Source organism: Mustela lutreola, chromosome 16, assembly GCF_030435805.1.
Source record: "Mustela lutreola isolate mMusLut2 chromosome 16, mMusLut2.pri, whole genome shotgun sequence".
NCBI lineage: Eukaryota > Metazoa > Chordata > Mammalia > Carnivora > Mustelidae > Mustela > Mustela lutreola.
Genome location: NC_081305.1, coordinates 11,951,724 through 11,972,607, shown reverse-complemented (window position 1 = coordinate 11,972,607; position 20,884 = coordinate 11,951,724). Strand labels below are relative to the sequence as shown.

Genomic DNA, 20,884 nt, shown 5'->3' with positions numbered 1-20,884 from the left:
GATAAGTTTGGTGAAAAACAGCCATGTCTTATCCCTCTATGCACAACCTCTAGGTAAGAGTTTGGTTTATGTTCCTGTGAAAAGCCTAATTAGTTTATTTTTTTTTTAAATTTTATTTATTTATCAGAGAGAGAGAGGGGGAGAGAGCAAGCACAGGCAGACAGAATGGCAGGCAGAGGCAGAGGGAGAAGCAGGCTCCCTGCGGAGCAAGGAGCCCGATGTGGGACTCGATCCCAGGACGCTGGGATCATGACCTGAGCCGAAGGCAGCTGCTTAACCAACTGAGCCACCCAGGCGTCCCAGCCTAATTAGTGTAAATCCTTAAATTTCCTTTACTGGTTTTATTGGTTGGGCAAGATTCAACCTTTAAAATTATGAGAACGTGAAAGTTGTGTATTCAATAAATTGAATTTTATCTTTAAAAGGGGGTTGTTATTTGACATTTGAGATAACTGTAAATGAAAACCCAATTATTCTCCAGATCTCTCTGGGTAAAATTATTAAAATGTCATCTCCCTGAAAAACTCAGTATGTCATTAGTAACTATGTTTCTCCATACTATGTCAGCTTAAATGTGATCTCTAAAATCGTTATTAACTTTAAGACCTGAACTAATATTTCATTTAGTTAATTAATGAGTCATTTGGGGAGATGTAGCCAATTTCTAAGTGGATATAAATTCACAAAGATAGGGAATACAAAAACACTAAGTCACTACGTGTGATTTTAATATTTTTCTCTTGCCTCTTATTGTTCTACATAATGGAATGGCCATTAGTTGAGAAGGACTGGCACGCACCTGGGCCACGCAGATGTACAGACTCACTTCCTGCCAGAAGTGGAGATACAAAGGGATACAGAGTTTGTATGAAATCACAAGCTGTCAAGGTGTCTTTTCCAGAATCTCAGGGAAGGAAGCATATGAGGTACAAGCTTTGCACGGGAAAGCTGGCAGAGGCAAAACAAAGCATTCCTGGTTCTCAATGGGCAAACTAATAAGGACAATAAAAAACGTCTGGCACATAAATGATCAAATTATGACTCCTAAGGCTTTATGAAACCCGCAAGCAGAAGCCAGCTCCCAAGGCTTAACACCACATGACCCTACATACAGAAGAGCTATGTGTATTAATTACCAGCAATTACACAAATGTAAATAAAACCAGCAAGATGAATAAGATGTTAAATTAACAGACATAGACGCAGAAAGGGCTGAGAACAAAATTTAGGTGAGCAGACACACGCCTCTGGGGCAGGATTTGGGGGGCGTCCCAAACACCTCACCTGTGCCGCCATAATTACCAAGCACCACATACCACAAAGGAAAAAAAAAAAAAAACCTAAAATCAAAACAAAACAAAACAAAAAAACCCCCACAAAATCAAAAATCATCTTGTAGAGGAGAAGCAAGATAGCAGAGGAGCAGAAGACCTGAATCAGGGCCTAGGAGTTCAGCCAGAAAGTTATGAAACCATTCTGAACACCTACAAACTCAACAGGAGATTGAAGAGAAGAAAAGCAGCAATTCTAGGAACAGAAAATCGACCACTTTCTGGAATGTAGGACGTGCAGAGAAGTGAATCTGAAGCCACTGGAAGATAGACTGCGGGAGGAGGGGACGGCTCCCAGCACGTGATAGAGCAGAGCACAAAATCAGAACTTTTGGAAGTCTGCTCCACTGAAGTCTGCTCCAGAGGCTAAGTGGGGGCGGAGCCCTGAGACACTGTGGTCTCAGGACCCTCGGGGTCACAGGAAGACGGGGGTGTCTGAGTGTGGCAAAGCTGCCAGGTATCACACCTGGGAAGCCCACATCAGAGCTGGAGCCAAGGTCAGGGTTCTCAGCTCAGGATTATCTTAAACCAGGATGAGCCGGCAGGGGACGCACAGGTGGTGGATCCCTGGATCCAGGCAGACCCTTTCTCTTCCGGGAGAAGCGGCATGCGAGCACGCTGAGACTCCAAATGGGGCCAAGTGCCAGAGATAGAAACACTGGATCACAGGCCAGGTGAGCATGCACCACCGCCAGAGAACAGGGAGATGGGAGAGACTAATGGCTTTTCTCTGAGGGAGCACTGAGAAGTGGGGTCCCAGCTCTCGGCTCTTCTGGCCAGCGATTGGGGGGCCGCCATCTTCATTCCTGTTCTCCAGAGCTCTACGGAAAGCGTTCAGGGAACAAAAGCTCGGGAGAGCGAACCTGAGCAGATTACTTAGCCGACCCCTGGCAAAGGCGGTGCAATTCGGCCTCAGGCGAAGACATTTGAGAATCACGGAATAGACAGAAACAGACCCTACTCGGCAAGAACTTCCAGCCAAGACCAAGCTCACTGATCACTGAGAACTGTGAAACTCCAGAGCTAGAGGAAAGACATACACAGAATTTATCGCTTATTTCCCATGATTCTTTAGTCTTTCAAAGTTAAATTTTTTGAAGTTTACTTATTTTCTTATTCTATTTAATTTTTCCTCTTTCCTGTTTTAACATTTTAAACTATTTTATTAAAAAATCTTTTAATTTTATCTGTTTAAAAATCTTTTTAAATTTTAAATTTACCCCTTCCTTATATTTAACCTTATTTTTTATATACATATAGGTTTTTCTTTCTTTAAAATATTGGGATACAGTTTCTTCTAATAGATCAAAATATACTCTAAATCTAGTGCATGGCTTTGTTCTAGTCTCCAGCCGGGTCACATTCTTCCATCTTTTTTTTTTCTATTTTTAGCCAACTTCTTACCTTATCAATTCCTTTTTTAGAATCTTTTTAAATTTTCATCTTTACAGTCATATTCCATCCCTTCATCATGTTTCTTCTAATAGACCAAAATACAGCCAAAATCAAATGTGTGATTTAATGCAATCCCTATCAAAATACCATCTTTTTTTTTTTTTTTTCAAAGAAATGGAACAAATAATCCTAAAATTTATATGGAACCAGAAAAGACCCCAAATAGCCAGAGGAGTGTTGAAAAAGAAAACCAAAGCTGGTGGCATCACAATTCCAGACTTCAATCTCTATTACAAAGCTGTGATCATCAAAACAGTATGGTACCAGCACAAAAACAGACACACAGATCAATGGAACAGAACAGAGAGCCCAGAAATGGACCCTCAACTCTATGGTCAACCCATCTTCAACAAAGCAAGAAAGAATGTCCAATGAAGGAGCGCCTGGGTGGCTCAGTGGGTTAAATCCTCTGCCTTCAGCTCGGGTCACGATCCCAAAGTCCTAGGATGGAGCCCCACATCAAGCCCCACATCAGGCTCTCTGCTCAGCGGGGACCCTGCTTCATCCTCTCTCTCTGCCTGCCTCTCTGCCTACTTGTGATCTCTGTCAAATAAATAAATAAAATATTAAAAAAAAAAAAAGAATGTCCAATGAAAAAAGTCTCTTCAACAAATGGTGTTGGGAAAATTGGAGAGCCTCATGCAGAAGAATGAAACTGGACCATTTCCTTATACCACACACAAAAAGATAGATTAAAAATGGATGAAAGGCCTCAATGTGAGACAAGAATCCATCAAAATCCTTGAGGAGAACACAGGCAGCAACCTCTTCGATCTCAGCTGCAGCAACTTCTTCCTAGACACACCACCAAAGGCAAGGGAAGCAAAAGCAAAAATGGACTATTGAGGCTTCATCAAGATAAAAAGCTTTTGCACAGGAAAGAAAACTGTCAACAAAACCAAAAGACAATGGACAGAATGGGAGAAGATACTTGCAAATGACATATCAGATAAAGAGCTAGTATCCAAAATCTATAAAGAATTTGTCAAACAACACCCAAAGAACAAATAACCCAGTAAAGAAATGGGCAGGAGACATGAACAGACATTTCTGCAAAGAAGACATACAAATGGCCAATAGACACATGAAAAAGAGCTCAACATCACTTAGCATCAGGGAAATACAAATCGAAACCACAATGAGATACCACCTCACACCAGTCAGAATGACTAAAATTAACAAGTTAGGAAATGACAGATGTTGGCAAGGATGCAGAGAAAGGGGAACCCTCCTAAACTGTTGGTGGGAACGCAAGCGGGTGTAGCCACTCTGGAAAACAGTATGGAGGTTCCTCAAAAAAGTTGAAAATAGAGCTACGCTATGACCCAGCAAACGCACTACTGGGTATTTACTCTAAAGATACAAATGTGGTGATCCAAATGGGCATCTGCACCCCAATGTTTATAGCAGCAATGTCCACAAGAGTCAAAGTATGAAAAGAGCCCAGATGTCCATCAAAAGATGAATGGATAAAGAAGATGTGGTATATATGCAATGGAATACTATGCAGCCATAAAAAAATTGCAGCGACATGGATGAAACTAGAGGGTATTATGCTAAGCGAAGTCAATCAGAGAAAGACAATTATCTTATTATCTCTCTGACATAAAGAATTTGAGAGGCAGGGCAGGGGGTCATTGGGGCAGGGAAGGAAAAAATAACACAAGATCAAAGCAGAGAGGGAGACAAACCATAAGAGACTCTTAATCTAAGGGAACAAACTGAGGGTTGCTTAGGGGTGGGGAGGGCAGGAATAGAGTGGCTGGGTTATGGATACTGGGGAGGCTATGTGCTATGGGCAGTGCTGTGAATTGTGTAAGACTGATGATTCATACACCTGTAATGCTGAAACAAATAATACATTATATGTTAATTTTTAAAAATGAAAAAAAAAATCATCTTGTAATGGAGATGGTTTATTAAAAAAGTCTTCTGTCTAGGACTATCCCTTCAAGATAAATGAACCTCAAGCCCTTTCTATAAATATAACCCCTCACACGAAACCAATTTTATCCCTAAAATTTGCTGCTGATATGCGATGACCCTTGCAGATGTGATGAGCCCAAGAGGAAACTGCTGGTTTCCAGCAATTTCTAGACTAACTGCAGCCGTGGTAACCCTGGAGAATTTCTCTTTCAATATCTGCTGTTTGCTAGATTTGAGCAGTCCAATTCTTCCAAAGTAATAACTAATAAAGACAAAAATACGTAATGCTTTTGTCTGTGAGTCTCTCTACTAGAATCCCTCCCCTTTGAAATCTTGCAATACCATTTGCAATGGTATTAGGATTCACTATTCATGCTTCAGGATCACTGAAATCTCCATGAGTTCCTGTTTTGCTTCACTGATTGGAGACATTTTGACAGTAACACCCAAACCACGCCTCATGTTCCCTTGTATGGCCAACAGAACCTGGCATGACACTAATAATAATAGATGTCATAAGGGTGCAATGTATCCATTACCTATCTCTGGGATTCATATATTTTCCTGAAAACTAATTCTTTTTTTTTTTTTAAGATTTTATTTATTTATTCAACAGAGAGAGATCACAAGTAGGCAGAGAAGCAGGCAAAGAGAGAGAGGAGGAAGCAGGCTTCCAACCAAGGAGAGAGCCCAATATGGGGCTCGATCCCAGGACCCTGGGATCATGACCTGAGCCGAAGGCAGAGGCTTTAACCCTCTGAACCACCCAGGCACCCCTGAAAACTAATTCTAAATGACAAATTGTTCCAGGCCTTCGTGACTCTCTCTGATAAACTTCCATGCACTTAGATTCTCTGAAAAATACAATGTCCACATAGCATTTTGCATCTTTGCATTCCCTCAAGTACAGACACCAAAATAATCCATATTAAAACAAAACTTGTTTTTCGATACCTAAATCTCCATATTACTCTGGCTTGGTTTTGGGGTTTTTTTTGTTTTTGTTTTTTTAAGATTTTAAGTCATCTCTACACCTAACATGGGGCTCGAACTCACAACCCCAAGATCCAGAGTCACACGCTCTATCGATGAGCCAGCCAGGCACCTTGTTTGGGTTGTTTTGTTTTGTTTTTTAGATTTTATTTATTTATTTGACACAGAGAGAGAGATCACAAGCAGGCTCAGAGGTAGGCAGGGAGAGAGGGGGAAGCAGACTTCCTGCTGAGCAGAGAGCCCGATACAGGGCTCAATCCCAGGATCCTGCAATCATGACCCGAACCGAAAGCAGAGGCTCAACCCACTGAGCCACCCAGGCGTCCCTTGTTTGGGTTTTTTAACTGAAACCACATACATACAGCTTAAAGAGTCAAATAATACTATACGTTTGATTAACAAAACCGACATTCCCCTCCACCCCCTCGCCCATCACTCCCGGGAGGAAATCCTTCCAACTCATTTAACTTTTTATTTCTACCTTTTATCTCCAAACACCCCTTTATGAAGCTAATTTTTAGTTTCCACATTTAAGCATTCTCTACTTTCCCATGGAAGCTTCTTTCACTCCCCAAATGCCCTCTAACCACACACACACCCCGTCCCTCATCTTCCCCACACAGTTTCATTATTACTTGGTTAGATCAGCCTTCTGTTTTCACATGATCTACCTAGGTGAGCGTTACTCAAGCCAAGCCATGCACCACGACCCCTTTTCCCTTCTTGCACACTTGGCTTTTCTAACCGTCTTATTGTTGTTTGCTTAGTTTGCTTACCGTAATTCATTTGCAAACACTCTCTCAAATGCATGAATCTCTAAAAACAGAGCAGACACTGAAATCCACTAGCTATTTTTCTAACTTTCTCTTCTTGGAGACGATGCTCCTCAGCACCAGCCTGGAGGGGGTCTGCCTCCAGGTCTGCCTCCAGGTCTGCCGGGTGGGTCTCCCTTCATCACCATCCCGACTCCCTGCCTTCCCGGATAGGCAGAAGGTTTACTTTCACACGGGGACTAATCATCTGGGGCAGGATTCTAGGGTAGAAATAATTTTCTGGAGAATTCTAAAGGCAATGCCACCTCATCCTCTCCTTCCCCGTTCGCCACTCCTGCGAGGTGCGGTGCTGCCCATGTTCCTTATCCTCTGTGTGGGACCTGTGCTCGCTGGAAGCCCCTGGGTCTTTCTTTATCCCGGGTCTTTCTTCATTGACTATACTAGGTGCTTGGTGCGCCCTTTCAATCTGGAAAGCTGTCTGCCTTCTCTGGAGAACAAAAATTCCTGAGTTTCTTTTGTGACAGAGGAAGGCTCATAACCTGCTCTGCAAACTGGGAGCAGGGACCTGGGGACCCTAAAAAAAGCCACCCAACAATACTCCTGTGTTTAGTCTCACCTTCGTGCCACTTCCTGAGGTGCCAAGCATCACTAAATTCTGAGCCATCACGGTGGGGGGAGCGCAGAGAGGGATGGGCGTTCTGTTGCGTGTCATACTGTTTTTCTGCCTGTCTGTTCAGGCCCCATAAAATCAGTAACCACTAAGCTGTCTCCCTGGTCCCAAATGCTATCAACAACATGATTCTCTTTGCATGGTGATACCTTTTCAGGAAAGCTCTGGATAGATGCTTGTCAGGATGGGGGGCCTCTGGGGGAGAGGACATCGACGTGTGTTCAGACCACCCTCTCCAGTGATCTCCCACGTCACCCTTTAAAACTCATCTCTTGGGGCGCCTGGGTGGCTCAGTGGGTTAAAGCCTCTGCCTTCGGCTCAGGTCATGATCCCAGGGTCCATGGACTGAGCCCCGCATCAGTCTCTCTGCTCAGCAGGGAGCCTGCTTCCCTTCCTCTCTCTCCACCTGCCTCTTTGCCTGCTTGTGATCTCTGTCTGTCAAATAAATAAATAAAATCTTAAAACAAAACAAAACAAAACAAAAAACTCATCTCTTAGCTCCTTTCAGATCACACTCTTGCTTTTCCTCAAAAACTGGTCTCTCCTTCTGAGTCTGTCTCTGGCCATTCCTCTAGACTTAAGTTGCAGGTACCGGCTTCTCTCAAGGCCCAGAGTGGGTGGGCTCTTCTCTCCCTGTACTCTTCCTCCCTGCCCCCCAGGTCCCAGGTCAATGTACCCATTCTCACAGCTCCAGGACCACCTACATGCTGAGAATGCCCCAAACTGCTAGTTCTTGCCCCAGGCTCCCCTTTGAGCTCGACTCCCATCTGGCCACCAGGTGACATTCCAGTCTGACAGCTCGCCCACATCTCCAGCGGTCCCAAACACACCTCTTAACTTTCTTCCAGCCTCTTCTATCTTAGACTGTGGCACCATGACCTACCCAGTTGCCCAAACTGGGAACCTAGGAATCATCTAAGCTTTGCCCCTTCCCCTCAATCCCACATCCAGTTTGTCAGCATATCATGCGGAGTCTACCTCTAGAAAGTATTTCTGATCTACCCCACTCTCCACCTCCGTTGACATCGCCCAAGACCAGGCCGTTGAGCTCCCTCAACTACCCCAAAGGTCTTCCAACTTCTACCCCACCCTCTTCCAATCCTTTCTTCGTTTAACAGTCAGTGATTCTCTCAAAATAGAAACCAAAGCATGTCACTTACTTCTTAATACCCTTTGAAGCCTACCATTGGACTCGAAATATAATCCCAATTCTGTACCATGACTTGCAAGTCCCTAATTATCCTACAATTTAATTTGGTACCCCTCTCGCTCACTGTGTTCTAGCCCTGGGCTTTCTCTCCTAATTCAATGTCTGCTGCTCTCCTCAGATGGCTTCTCATCCCTCCACTGCAGCCCCTCAGAAAGGCCTTCCTCGCGCACGGCCAGACATCACCTGAAATTCCCCCTCCCTGCTCTACCTGTGCCAACATCCTTTTTGTTTGCTCATCAACAGTGACCACAACCTATAGTTATTTCATTTTTCTCCCCCACTAGTCTGTGAGTTCCAGGAGGGGAAGGAATGTGCTAGCACTGTGCCTCACAAGAGCTCGGTATGTATTAGTTGAGTAGGTGAATGATTACCCTTCCTTCAAATCAGCATCTGAGTACCATATGTAAAATTACTTCCCCTTAGAAGAGAAACATACTCTGATCATGAAATGCAAGGGTTTTTGGAAGGTTAGAGAAGACTGAAAATCCCTTAGAAATCTGTTTCTAAGTGAGAAGCTAGAACACTTTTCACTCCAAGTCTTATGTTTAAGGACAAATTAAATTATAGGACCTTTCAGACAGTGACGGGAAAAGAAAGAAGTTCATATTCACCAATGCCTTTGTGAGGATCAGGAGGACAAGAGACAAACTTCAGCACTTCAGCTCGTTTCTCTCTCAGACCCCAGCGATAGAGGATTTCCCCATAGCATTTCTTAAAGTCATCAAATTGCTGGGTATTGGCGGGGTCCAGAAGCCTGGATAAAACTCAAAAGATTTCCTGTCAGTTTCTTTAAGGAAAAACAAGCTCGATCCCTAATGATCTTAACATACCTTTCTTACAGCAAGAGTCTTGATTTTGGGGACTCTAAGCATTATGAAACTGCAGCTCTTGCCAGGGAAGGTTGTTACCTTTTATTTTTATCATGCTGATCACGTTCTCGTTCACGGGGGTCACTGTAGGTAAGACTCCCAAAGCGGATTTCTTCTGGAGAAGACTCTCCCCAAGGTGAGGAGACATGTTCTGCCTCTCTTCCCGCTGAAGCAAATCGAACAGGAAGGGAAGAGAGAAATCAGAGAAGGTGTAGAAATTGTCTGGAAACTCTCATAATGCAGAGTGTGCTCAAGTTAGCTGCCAGAAGAAAAATAAGCTAAGGGGAAGATGCTGAGAAATGTACCTAAGGCTCTTCCATAGCCTTGCCTTTTTATTTACATATTTACTGTTAAGGTAACCTAAGAACGAAGTACACACAACAATTAAGCAGCAGGTTATGGTACAGTGATATAGGATATTAGATAAAGCAGTCATTATTGATAAAGACTTTTTAAATGATGTGAGAAAATTCTCATGATAAAATTAAAAACAGAACACAAAATCATATATATATAGAATGACCCTTCACACACACACACACACACACACACACACACAAACACACACACACGCAAATTGGGAAAAGTGTTTTGGAATGTTAATAGACAATATTTCTAGGTGAAGGTTCAGTGATGATTATTTTCATCTTTAAAACTTCTTTAATAGTGGGCATGTATTATTTTTTTTAAAGATGTATTTACTTATTTGAGAGAGAGAGAGAAAACATGTGTGTCTATGTGCACATGCAGGGGAGAGGGGCAGACAGAGGGAGAGAATCTCTAGCAAACTCACATCCTTGATATCATGACCTGAGCTGAAACCAAGAGTTGGACACTCAGCCGACTGGGCCACGGAGGTGCCCCCATGTAATTACTTTTATCATCAAGAAAATCAAAGGAACAAGGTTTCTGTCTTCCCTGCCTCACCTCCCTGAATGGGTTTTCCAGGAAAGAGAAACTTCACTTTGTTGAAACATTTTAAAATTGCAAAACATTTTAAAGTTTCATAGCTTTTTTTAAAAGATTTTATTTATTTATTTGACAGAGGGAGATCACAAGTAGGCAGAGAGGCAGGCAGAGAGAGAGAGGAGGAAGCAGGCTCCCTGCTGAGCAGAGAGCCCGATGCGGGGCTCGATCCCAGGACCCTGAGATCATGACCTGAGCCGAAGGCAGAGGCTTAGCCCACTGAGCCACTCAGATGTCCTAAGTTTCATAGTTTTAAAACTATTTTAAATAAAATGAATTTTCCTGACTTCTTGTGCAAAGAGTACTGGTAAAATGTTTTTCTGCATGGCCCAGATTGGCAAGACAGTGATATTCTCTCAGGAAATTATTTGACACTGTACTTACTGAGCACAAACTGCTGATTTTTGTTTGGGTCTTTTTTTTCTTAATACTTTTTATCTCTTCTTATCAAATTACTGTAACTATGTCTTCTTCGCTTGCCCTGCCTCTAACGGGCTCCACCTTTTATTTCCAAGTCTCTGTATCTGTGGCTTCTCTTCTATAGACTAGGAAACTAAATCACTAAGCTCATGCAAGTTCTACATAAGAGAAGAATAAATTCTGAGTAAGAAAAAAAAAAAAAAAGGAAGGAAGAAAAGAAAATTAAGATGATTTTTAAAAAATTTCAAAAATCCAGAAGCCACAAATACACTTGTTAAATAGACCTTTATGGCCAGCTGGAATCAGGCTCATCTTTATTTCTCTACCTTGAAAGGTGGCACGTGGGAAGAGACAGCTAACAAATGGCCCTACCCCATCTGGGTGGGGCGGGGGAGGGGTGCACATGAGGGAGGAAGGATGAGGGTCGGGTTTACCGGGTGAACACTGCAGTCCCACTGCCAGTCTTTCAAGGTTACAAGTTGAAAAGCCACCCAGTCGGGCACAAAGACATCCCAGAAACTGGCCGGTTCAAGTCCAGGCCTTGCTAACGTCAGCATCCCCATCACATTAAATTGGAAGAGAAATGAGGAACAAGGAAAACACAGAGTGCATTTACCAACCGAAGCTGACACAGTAACAATTCACACACAGTGTTCAGGGCGCCAGAAATCAGCGTGCCCAAGGCAGCGCCATACCAACCTATGTTCCAGCCACCGGTGTTGAGCCCTGGGTCTGACATGCTTGAGCAGGAGCCCGAGGACGTGAAGCTGGGCTGCAGGACAAACAGAAGCGGCGTCAGAACAGGCTTCCCTTTAGGAGCGGTCGGACATCACGCACGAGGCCGCAGGCTTACGTATCGGCTGTGGGACACCACAAGGTTAGACGACCGGCCGGGAAAGGGTCCGAAGGGGTTTGGTATTCCCTGAGGCCGAGACTGGGCTTCGAACACGCTGCAGAGCATGGCCAATGTCTGGACGTCCCGGAGTCGGCAGTAGTGAGCCAACCTGGCGGAAGAGATAAGAGGAGAAAAAGTCAAGAGAAGAGACAGAGGAAGGATAACCGTCACCGTTGTGGTGGGCTGCGGACCGAGGGTAGAAGGGAGGATTCTTAATTCTGCCTCACAAAATCGTCAGGATCCAGGGCTTTCTACAGATCCAGCAGCTTGTACTTTGAGTCTGGCTAAATTTGTTTTGGAAAAGAATGTATCCAAGTACTACAAATAAGCTGGATAACCCAAGTGAAAGATTCTAGTTGGCGTCCAGGCACGGCTCAGACTCGAGTGTAGCCTCTCCAAGAACTAAGAGGACTAAACTAGCATCTGAATGGGGCCATGCATGTGCTCGGTCTCCCAGTCTTCACTCATAACCTAATGCTACATAAAGGTGCTCAGAACACTGTACCATCACCATGGTGTGGAGAGTTGACAAAAGACACGAAGGTGGAATTATGAATATGAGCTATTACATATGAATAACAAGGGATTTTTTACCTTTTACCCACATCCTCGTTGCCCCTTTTAGGACCACTACGCTAGGATGTGAGACAGGGATCAGAGCAACATGGCCTCTGTGATAGAATGATACTGATACTTTCCTGCCAAGCAATGTATGGTGGGTTTTTACATTTTTTTAATTTTTTTTAAAGATTTCATTTATCTGACAGAGAGAGAGGGGAGCACAAGCAGGTAGAGCAGCAGGCAGATGCCCAACCAACTAAGCCACTCAGGCACCCCAATGCATGGTGTTTCTTAAAAGTGTTTTCACACCATCATATTTGAGCCTTATGTGATGTGGCTAGAACCATTATCATCCCTGCATCACCATGAGGCGACTGAAGCTTCAGCACAGGGCCCAGGTCCAGCCTCAACAAGTAAGTCCAGCAATTCTCCACCTGAGGGCATCAGAGCTTCTCTGTCTCTCTGTCAGGCTCTGAGCCTCACAGTTATGAAGGTTCAAGTGGTTGGACCTGGTGGCAAACCATTTTCACATTGTATTTCCAGCCTGCCACATTTCAGAGCAATAAATCTAACCTTCATAGACTGCCAAGTAGAGTGAAAACATCATCGCCCTTAGGAAACATGTAAGTCAACATAGAGTTAGAGAATCTGCTCTTGGGGCCAAAACTCTATAGCACCCCAGAAATTTACCATTTCAAGAGCTCATTCTCCTGTGTTTCAGACTAGTGTGACTTATGGGCTAAGGCATAAATCTCTAAAGGACACATGAAACTCAAATCCTTGTTGTAAATAAAAAATACTGTATACTTCCTTCTGCTATAAGAATTCAGTTCTGCACAGAAATTACTAAAGCACTAATGGGAAAGAGCTCATATTTTCCCATTTCTCAGACTTCCTCGATGAAAACACTGGAAAGGTTTACAGACCTAAAATTTACATCACTTGTTTTCCTCACTTTTAGCTCTCAAAACCTACAGAGACTCCAGCAGCTGTCGCCCAAATGGATGTCGAGCCCAGGGTGTTTCCAAATCTGGGTCAGACTTGGGACCAAGGCAAAGATCCGTAGCGACTGTAGCCAGCGACCAAACCTGGAACAGATCGAAGACAAACACTCGAAGTCAGACTGGTGAGGACAGGACCAGGAAGCATGAAAGAACCCTACCTCTCCTCCACACACAGCCTACAGCCTTGCTGCTCTGAGGGCAACACAAACTGGGAATATCAGGGCCCCTTCCAGACACACTGAAGCAAAATATGCATTTTAACAAGATTCTCTGGGGACTGTAATGCTCAAGAAACCCTAGTCTTAAAAACTTTTATTAAGCAAACATCAAAGAAATGACACCACATGTTAATCTCAATGGGTTGTCTCAAATGACTTCGTTTGTTGCTTCATTAGTGAACAGGCAGGGAAAGGTGGGGATAAAAGCATTCCTTATCACATTTCAGATCTGTCCTTTGCCCCAGTAATGGGAAACTTTGTCACTTTCATCACAGAAGTTTCAGCATACTCTTAAAGCTAAAGAAAAATAGGCCAGGACAAAATAGACTTGACTTTCTTTTTGTTGACATCGAATCTGAGGAATATCTTCAAACCTGAACTCTCACGGGGCTTGGGGTCATCAAGCAGAAACTAATATCCATTAGGTATCTATTAAATCCAAGATTTAGCACACACTATATTAAATACATCACGCCGTCAACAGAGGCTCCTTCCCTCCACACTTTTAAAAATGGAGTACTACTGGGAAATCTTTCTTAGTGGCAATACATCATTGCATGCCCACTAACTGAAAAACACTAGACTAGACTCTGTGAGAAACTTGAAAGGAAGAAAATACAGAGTTTAATCAAGGAGTCAATAATATAAGAAAAAAGAACAAACAAAAATTCTGAAAAATGGGTAGAGAAACACCTCAAATACACAGTAAAAACCTATTAAATTAGGTGGCACTAATATACTCAAACACGCAAGTATCGATTAAGACAAGAATCACAAGGTTTCTTTTCATCTCTCTAACCAGTGACCTGCCTGAATGGTTGCTGGGAGAAGTTAATGTCTTTCTGGGATGGGAGAGGATGTTTACTACCCTGACAATTTAGGGATGTTACTTCCTCGGATTAGAAAAAGAGAGAGAGGGGCACCTGGGTGGCTCAGTGGGTTAAAGCCTCTGCCTTCGGCTCAGGTCATGATCCCAGGGTCCTGGGATCGAGCCCTGCATCGGGCTCTCTGCTCAGCGGGGGAGCCTGCTTCCCCCTCTCTCTCTGCCTGACTCTCTGCCTACTTGTGATCTCTGTCAAATAAATAAAAATAAAATCTTAAAAAAAGAGAGAGAGAGAGAGAGAGAGATTTCTTTCGTTTGAGAGAGAGACAGAACACGGGAGGGGCAGAGGAGAAGGAGAGAGAATCTCAAGCAGACATCCCCGCCCAACATGCACCGCTGAGCGTGGAGCCTGGCACAGGGCTCAACCTCACAACCCTGAGATCATGACCTAAACCAGAACCAAGAGTCGGAAGCTTAACCCATCAAGCCACCAGGCGCCCCCTTACGTCCTCACTTTTAATACACATTTTTAAAATGGCTCTAATAGGAATAGTGGACACTTGGGTTTATTTCTACAACATTTTACATTACAGTAGACACATCATCATCAACATATGCATAAAAAAGAACCAGAAAATATTCTTTTTTTTTTTAAAGATTTTATTTATTCATTTGACAGAGAGAAATCACAAGTAGATGGAGAGGCAGGCAGAGAGAGAGAGAGGGAAGCAGGCTCCCTGCTGAGCAGAGAGCCCGATGCGGGCCTCAATCCCAGGACCCTGAGATCATGACCTGAGCCGAAGGCAGCAGCTTAACCCACTGAGCCACCCAGGCGCCCCAGAAAATATTCTTCAAGCATTTGCACCGATGCCACTTCTGTCCCTTTACAAGTACCATGCCACTAATGACCACGATGATTACAGGAACAGAGTGGCGACTCTCCCATACGTGGGCTATTTGCCATCTAGCAGATACAGATAGGGGAGTTTCACATATATGACCTTATTTCTTCCTCACTGGTACTAGAATCAGGACTATTTCATATTCGAGGAAACTGAGGTTCAGAAAGATTAAGTGTTGCCCAGGATCACAAAACATTTTTTTTTTTAAAGTAGGCTTCACACCCAGCATGGAGCCCAACGTGGGGCTTAAAATCATGACTCAGAGATTAAGACCTGAACTGAGATCAAAAGTTGGATGCTTAACCGACTGAGCTGGCCAGGAGCCCCTTAAAGATTTTATTTTTAAATAATCTTTACACCCAACATGAGGATTAAACTTAACAACCCCACGGTCAAGAGTCATATGCTCTACTGACTGAGTCAGCCAGGCCCCTCCTTGAAATAAAACATTTAAAAAAAAAATTGATTGATTTGAGAAATAGAGAGAGAGAAAGCACCAGCAGGAGAGGCAGAGGAAGAGGAGGAAGAAAATCTGAAGCAGATTCCAAGTTGAACTCAGAGCCCAAAAGGGGGCTTGATCTCATGACCCTGAGATCACAACCTGAGCCGAAACCAAAAGTTAGATGCCCAACTGACTGTACCACCCAGGCACCCCTGAAACAAAGCATCTTTAAAAGCATGAAAACCCCAGCAAAACAGAATTGACAGTGCAAATGGCACAGGCACAGATACCCACATTTACGTGTATAATAATCACCATGGTACCAGAGTAAATGAGAAATGTAATAAAAAAATTATCAGAATGTGCTTTAGGATCTTCTCAACTAAGCTCTAATAAGAAAAAGACCCAGAGTGGGGTGCTTGGCTGGCTCAGTTGGAAGAGCATGCAACTCTTAATCTCGGGGTCATGAGTTCAAGCCCCATACTGGGGGTAAGATTACTTAAATAAAAAAATTTTTTTTTTTTAAACATTTTTTTTTTTTTAAGATTTTATTTATTTATTTGACAGAGAGAAATCACAAGTAGATAGAGAAGCAGGCAGAGAGAGAGAGGGGGAAGCAGGCTCCCTGCTGAGCAGAGAGCCCGATGCGGGACTCGATCCCAGGACCCTGAGATCATGACCCGAGCCGAAGGCAGCGGCTTAACCCACTGAGCCACCCAGGCGCCCTAAATAAAAATTTTTTTAAGAAAGAGAGAAAACCCAAAGGATTTAGATAGAAAGCTACTCCAGCCCTGTAGTTGGGCAAAGAATATGGTAGAGAAATTGCAAAATAGGAAGCACTCCTTGAAAGGTCACTAAACCAAAATTATGAAGTGAAAATGATCAGCTCAAAAAGAGAACTCCAGATGGGCATGAGAAGGGATGTGCAAACCTGGACAAGGTCCTTCCTTCCAACAAGCAAGGCAGAAGTGGCATTCTTCTGGCATGTTTCTTGAATATCATTCACATTTAATCTGAAATGTAAAAAGAATTTAAAAGTTTCTTTCTGGTCTCACCTCCTAAATCAGTGACCCCTGATTTAACAAACTAAAAGTTGTCCCTTTCATTGTCACCCAAAACGTTTTGTCTCCTTTAGCCTTAAGCTTCACCCTTCAAGTCACATAATGGAGAAAAAGCTTACCTACAGTCCAGGCTGCAGGTTCGCGCCTGGGGAAGATGAAATTGTTCACCTCTCTAAAGTCAGGACGGGAAGCCAGCCCCGAACGATAATTTAGCAACGAGCTTTTCTGTGGATTTCCCCACACTTAAGGGTTGAATAAAAAGGAATTTAAATATGTGCAACACTGTGGTTTCTAACACAAAGAGTGGAGTGCTGTGTACATATTACAAAATAAACACTTTCTGTTATGTGTTCAGTTCAAGAACAAGGGTGACCACGGGGCAGCCTCTATGCGCCTGGCACTGGCCTCCCAACTCCCTTCAACCAAAGTGGCTCTGCTTTTAACTGTTTTACATATCGGTATGGAAAGCAGAATTCTGAGGCTGTTCGCAAGATTTCTGTGCCTCCCCCCACCACACATCTAATATAATCCCCTTCCTTTAATTACGGGTGATACCAGTGAATATTGATGGGCTATCACACCCAAGATTAGATTATTAATCCGTCCACTCTGAATGTGTCGAGAGATTATTTTAGGTGGGCCAGACCTAATCAGATGAGACCTTAGAAAGAAAGTGAAGCATCAGAGAGAAACTCCTACTGGTCTCGAAGACGAAAATCACCGAGTTCTTCAAGGAAGTAAATTCCAGTAACAACCTGAATGAGCTTGGAAGAGGACTGTAAGCTTTAGATAAGGCCACTACATGGCCACCTCTACAGTTTCAGTCTGGTGAGACATAGGCAAGGACCCAGCTAAAGCCATGCCTGGACCCTGACCCATGGAAACCTGAGACAGCAAATATATGTTAATTTAAGTTGCTAAGTTTGTGGTACCTTGTTATGTAGCAATAGAAAGCTCATATACTGGTCTACTCCTAAAACTTCTGAAGAAAAGTTTCCAACCCTTACCTTTTTTTTTTTTTTTTTTTTAATTTAAGAGAAAGAGAGAGACACAGAGAGTGTGCGTGGTGGGGTGCGGGAAGGCAGGGGCGGGGAGAGGGAGACAGAAAATCTCAGGGAGGCTCCATGTCCAGCACGGAGCCTGACACAAGGCTTGAACTCACAACCCTGAAATCACAACCTGAACAGAAATCAAGAGCCGATCGCCTAACTGACTGAGCCACCCAAGCGCCCCGAAAGGTTTCCAAAACTTCAAGAAAAATAGAAAGGAAGCCACGTAGACTATGATGTGCGATAAGCACGGCAGACTTACATGTACAGTTCCCCCAGTGATTTGTGAACTGGAAGAAGGCATGCAGTGTCCTGGATGATAACTTTCCCGGCAGCCTTGATCGGTCGATTGCCAGAGTCTGACCCCTCACGCTTGCTTTTCCACCTCCTGGATTTCTGGGGGAGATGACGAGATATAACTAATGGGGACTCTGATGAATGGAAATCTACAGTTGCAGAGCACATCAGAGTTGGGTCATTGGTTATTTGCAGAGACTTTGCATTACATCATGCCCACAATTACATGAATCAGCATCTGTAGGAAATAAAAGGATGGCAGAGGGCATTGAGTTGTTGGTTCCAAAATCCTAACAGGAAAATATGCACCTAGTGCAGGGCTACATACATTGTGCAGGTGCCCAAAAATAGATACCTTGGATCTAGAATTTAAAAAAAGAAAAGAAAAGAAAAGAAAAAGAACGAACAGCAGGTAAATAAGTTAGTAAAGACCACAAAATTGTGGAAGAAGAGCAACTTTTAAGGTTGGGATTAGCCTTAGGGTCAAAGTTCTTGCTTGAAACTAATCAAAGTCTTTTTTTTCTTCTCAGACGGCTTTAATAGGGTTTGTGGAAAATTTAATTCAGCAGTGTGGGCTCTGCAAACCTTAATCTGTGGCAGGCAGACCGAGAAACAGAGCAGCTCAAGGAGAATTACCCGGTTTTTCCTGGCAGACTTGAATTACTTCTAAAAGGGATCGTTTTAGAATGTCAAAAATACTTGAGCGGAGGTACCTGGGTAATGGACATGGAAGACCATAAGCAACTGGCCTATTTCCCCAGGGCACCCCCTACAAAGGAGCCCTGTGTGTGGGAAATGAGAGATGTCCTGGAAAGGGGGCATTATCAGGATAGCCCCATCTGGTATCCTCAAAATGACAAGCAGCTGAGGAAACAATATTTTACTTTATTTTATTGCTGGAAGTTAAAAGGGAGCCCACCAAAGTGACTCAACTCAGGGGGGAGGTGACATACTTATTAACAAAGTGGCTAGGGAAGGGGTCTGCAATCAGGAGTCAGAAAACCAAGGTGTGTGGGTCTTATTACCACCTGTGCTGGTTCAGTGTGACCCTGGGCGAGCTCCTTATTTGCTATGAACTTAGTCTCATGTCATCCTCTTTGCTCGCTGAGAACTATGCCTCACGATGAGCTCCATTCTGATCTTGCAAGTTTAATAAGGCCACAGTGGAAAGGTGAGAGTGCAGACCGAAAACGTGCAATTAAAAAATCTGTAATGATTATAAAAGTATTATAAGCCTTCAGGAATTTAGATTAGACCATTCTTAGGTTACTCACAAATAATTGATTTTTTGCAAGTGATTTTTATACAACTGCTCTTCCATTCATGAGTCATGGTCTGTATTTAGTCGTTTCTGACCAGCGATGTCCGGTCTAATCCCCAAAGATGCCCAATGCATGTAGCTTCCTATGGGCTCCGTAAGTGTTATGGAACCGACTAGATCCAGGACACCTGGACTTGGATCGTGGTGGGTAAAGGTTGGCTGAGGATATAAACTGTTTATCTTAATTTGTAAATACATGTGCTACGTTATCCATTTGGAACTCTGACCCAGTTGATCTTTGGCAGCAACTGAGTTTTTCTGTGATCTTGATTCATACACATCATTACTATCAATCTAAGAGAAGCCTCAGCTACTACGTCGAGCAGCCCTTTGATTCTCGATTTGTGCGGGCTAGTTTCTAAAGAATTATGTACCCACTCACAAAAATACTAGCTTTGGAGCCACAGATATCCTGACAAGGACGCAATACAGGGAGAATGGGCTGAAGAGTAAACCGCCTGTCAGAACGGGCTGGAGCCAGATGGCGTTAACCGACCCAAGACAGATGTCACTCATGTGCGTGAGATCATTTGACGTGACTGGCTGGAGGCAGGGTACTTTTGTGGGCATCTACTGGGCAGTGACAGGAACAGCACAGTGTGGTGAACTGAAACAGGGAGGGTGTTAGGTACACAAACTTTTTTTATCCAGGTTTCAGGAGTTTAAAAATTCCAGGAAACAACACCCATAGGTCCCACATAATTGAATACCTCAAATGAGATTTAGGGTACTGGATTAAAAAAGTAAGAAAGAAACAAGAGGAAAAGATGGACACTAAAAAGATTCCACCTGGAATGGAGTATGATCCATCTCGTTGGTTTTCTGTGCTGGGTGGAAGGCGTCTAAAACACTGTTCCAGGCAGACACTCTGGCTCGTTGTTTATAAGAGAAAATGAGCGGCGTCCGAAGAACCGGCCACTTCACCACAGCTCCACATAACTCTCCGTGGAAATAAATGGAGGCCTCATGAGGGATGGGGTCTGCTACCTTTCAGGCCACACAGAAAACCACCACAATTTCCTGTCTTTTTAAGCAAACTTAATGAAAACAGAATATTAAGGCCCATGTGCCAAAAGTGGTCCCTTCGCCTATAGACTAGCTCATTTAAAAATGTTTTTCCTAGCAGACGTGTGTTATTTCTGAAAGTGATCACTTCAGAAGGCCAAATGGACTTGAGCAGAAGGACCTGGGTAACACAGACCATGGAAGATCGTGAGCAACAGTCCCATCTCCCCACAGCCTCACCTTCAAATGGCCACAGAGGGTCCTCTGCGCAGGAAATGAGGGATGTCCTGGACGCAAGCCCAAGAGCATATATGTTTGACTTAGGCTTTACAGATGTGTCTGTTATTATGAACAACATGAGCTCCCGCTCTGGGATGTTCCCTCACTGCGAGTGTGGCCATCACCACAGCTCCCTTTGACAAATGACGATGTGAGTCTTACTTGAGGCCACACTCCTAAGAGCTGAAATTTGAACACGGGCTGTCAGGCTGCTAAGCCCATCCTTATTAACCTGCTCTTGAGTGCATGATTTTGGATTATAAAGAAAAAAAAGAAGCCCTAAGACTAAGCTACTTGTTACTATGTGAACTGTTTGGCCCACCTTTAAATGCATCCATCTCTGCATAGGAGATGAACGTCTGATGGGAGTGAGGCCTGTCCGACACCCCAGGCCCTCCAGTTACTGCTCATTTC

General features: G+C 43.6%; 1 protein-coding gene across 2 annotated transcripts in view; it reads right to left on the bottom strand.

Moving 5' to 3' along the window:
• Positions 1–20,884, bottom strand: part of WDR59 (WD repeat domain 59) — a 102,000-nt gene that overhangs the window by 11,013 nt on the left and 70,103 nt on the right. For both annotated transcript variants that reach the window (XM_059150845.1, XM_059150846.1), the window contains 7 exons: positions 17,831–17,964; positions 16,390–16,471; positions 13,045–13,157; positions 11,467–11,617; positions 11,313–11,385; positions 9,267–9,393; positions 8,970–9,112 (listed from right to left, as the gene is read on the bottom strand). In XM_059150845.1, the coding sequence (XP_059006828.1) occupies positions 8,970–9,112; positions 9,267–9,393; positions 11,313–11,385; positions 11,467–11,617; positions 13,045–13,157; positions 16,390–16,471; positions 17,831–17,964 (823 nt within the window). The remainder of the gene's footprint in view (positions 1–8,969; positions 9,113–9,266; positions 9,394–11,312; positions 11,386–11,466; positions 11,618–13,044; positions 13,158–16,389; positions 16,472–17,830; positions 17,965–20,884) is intronic.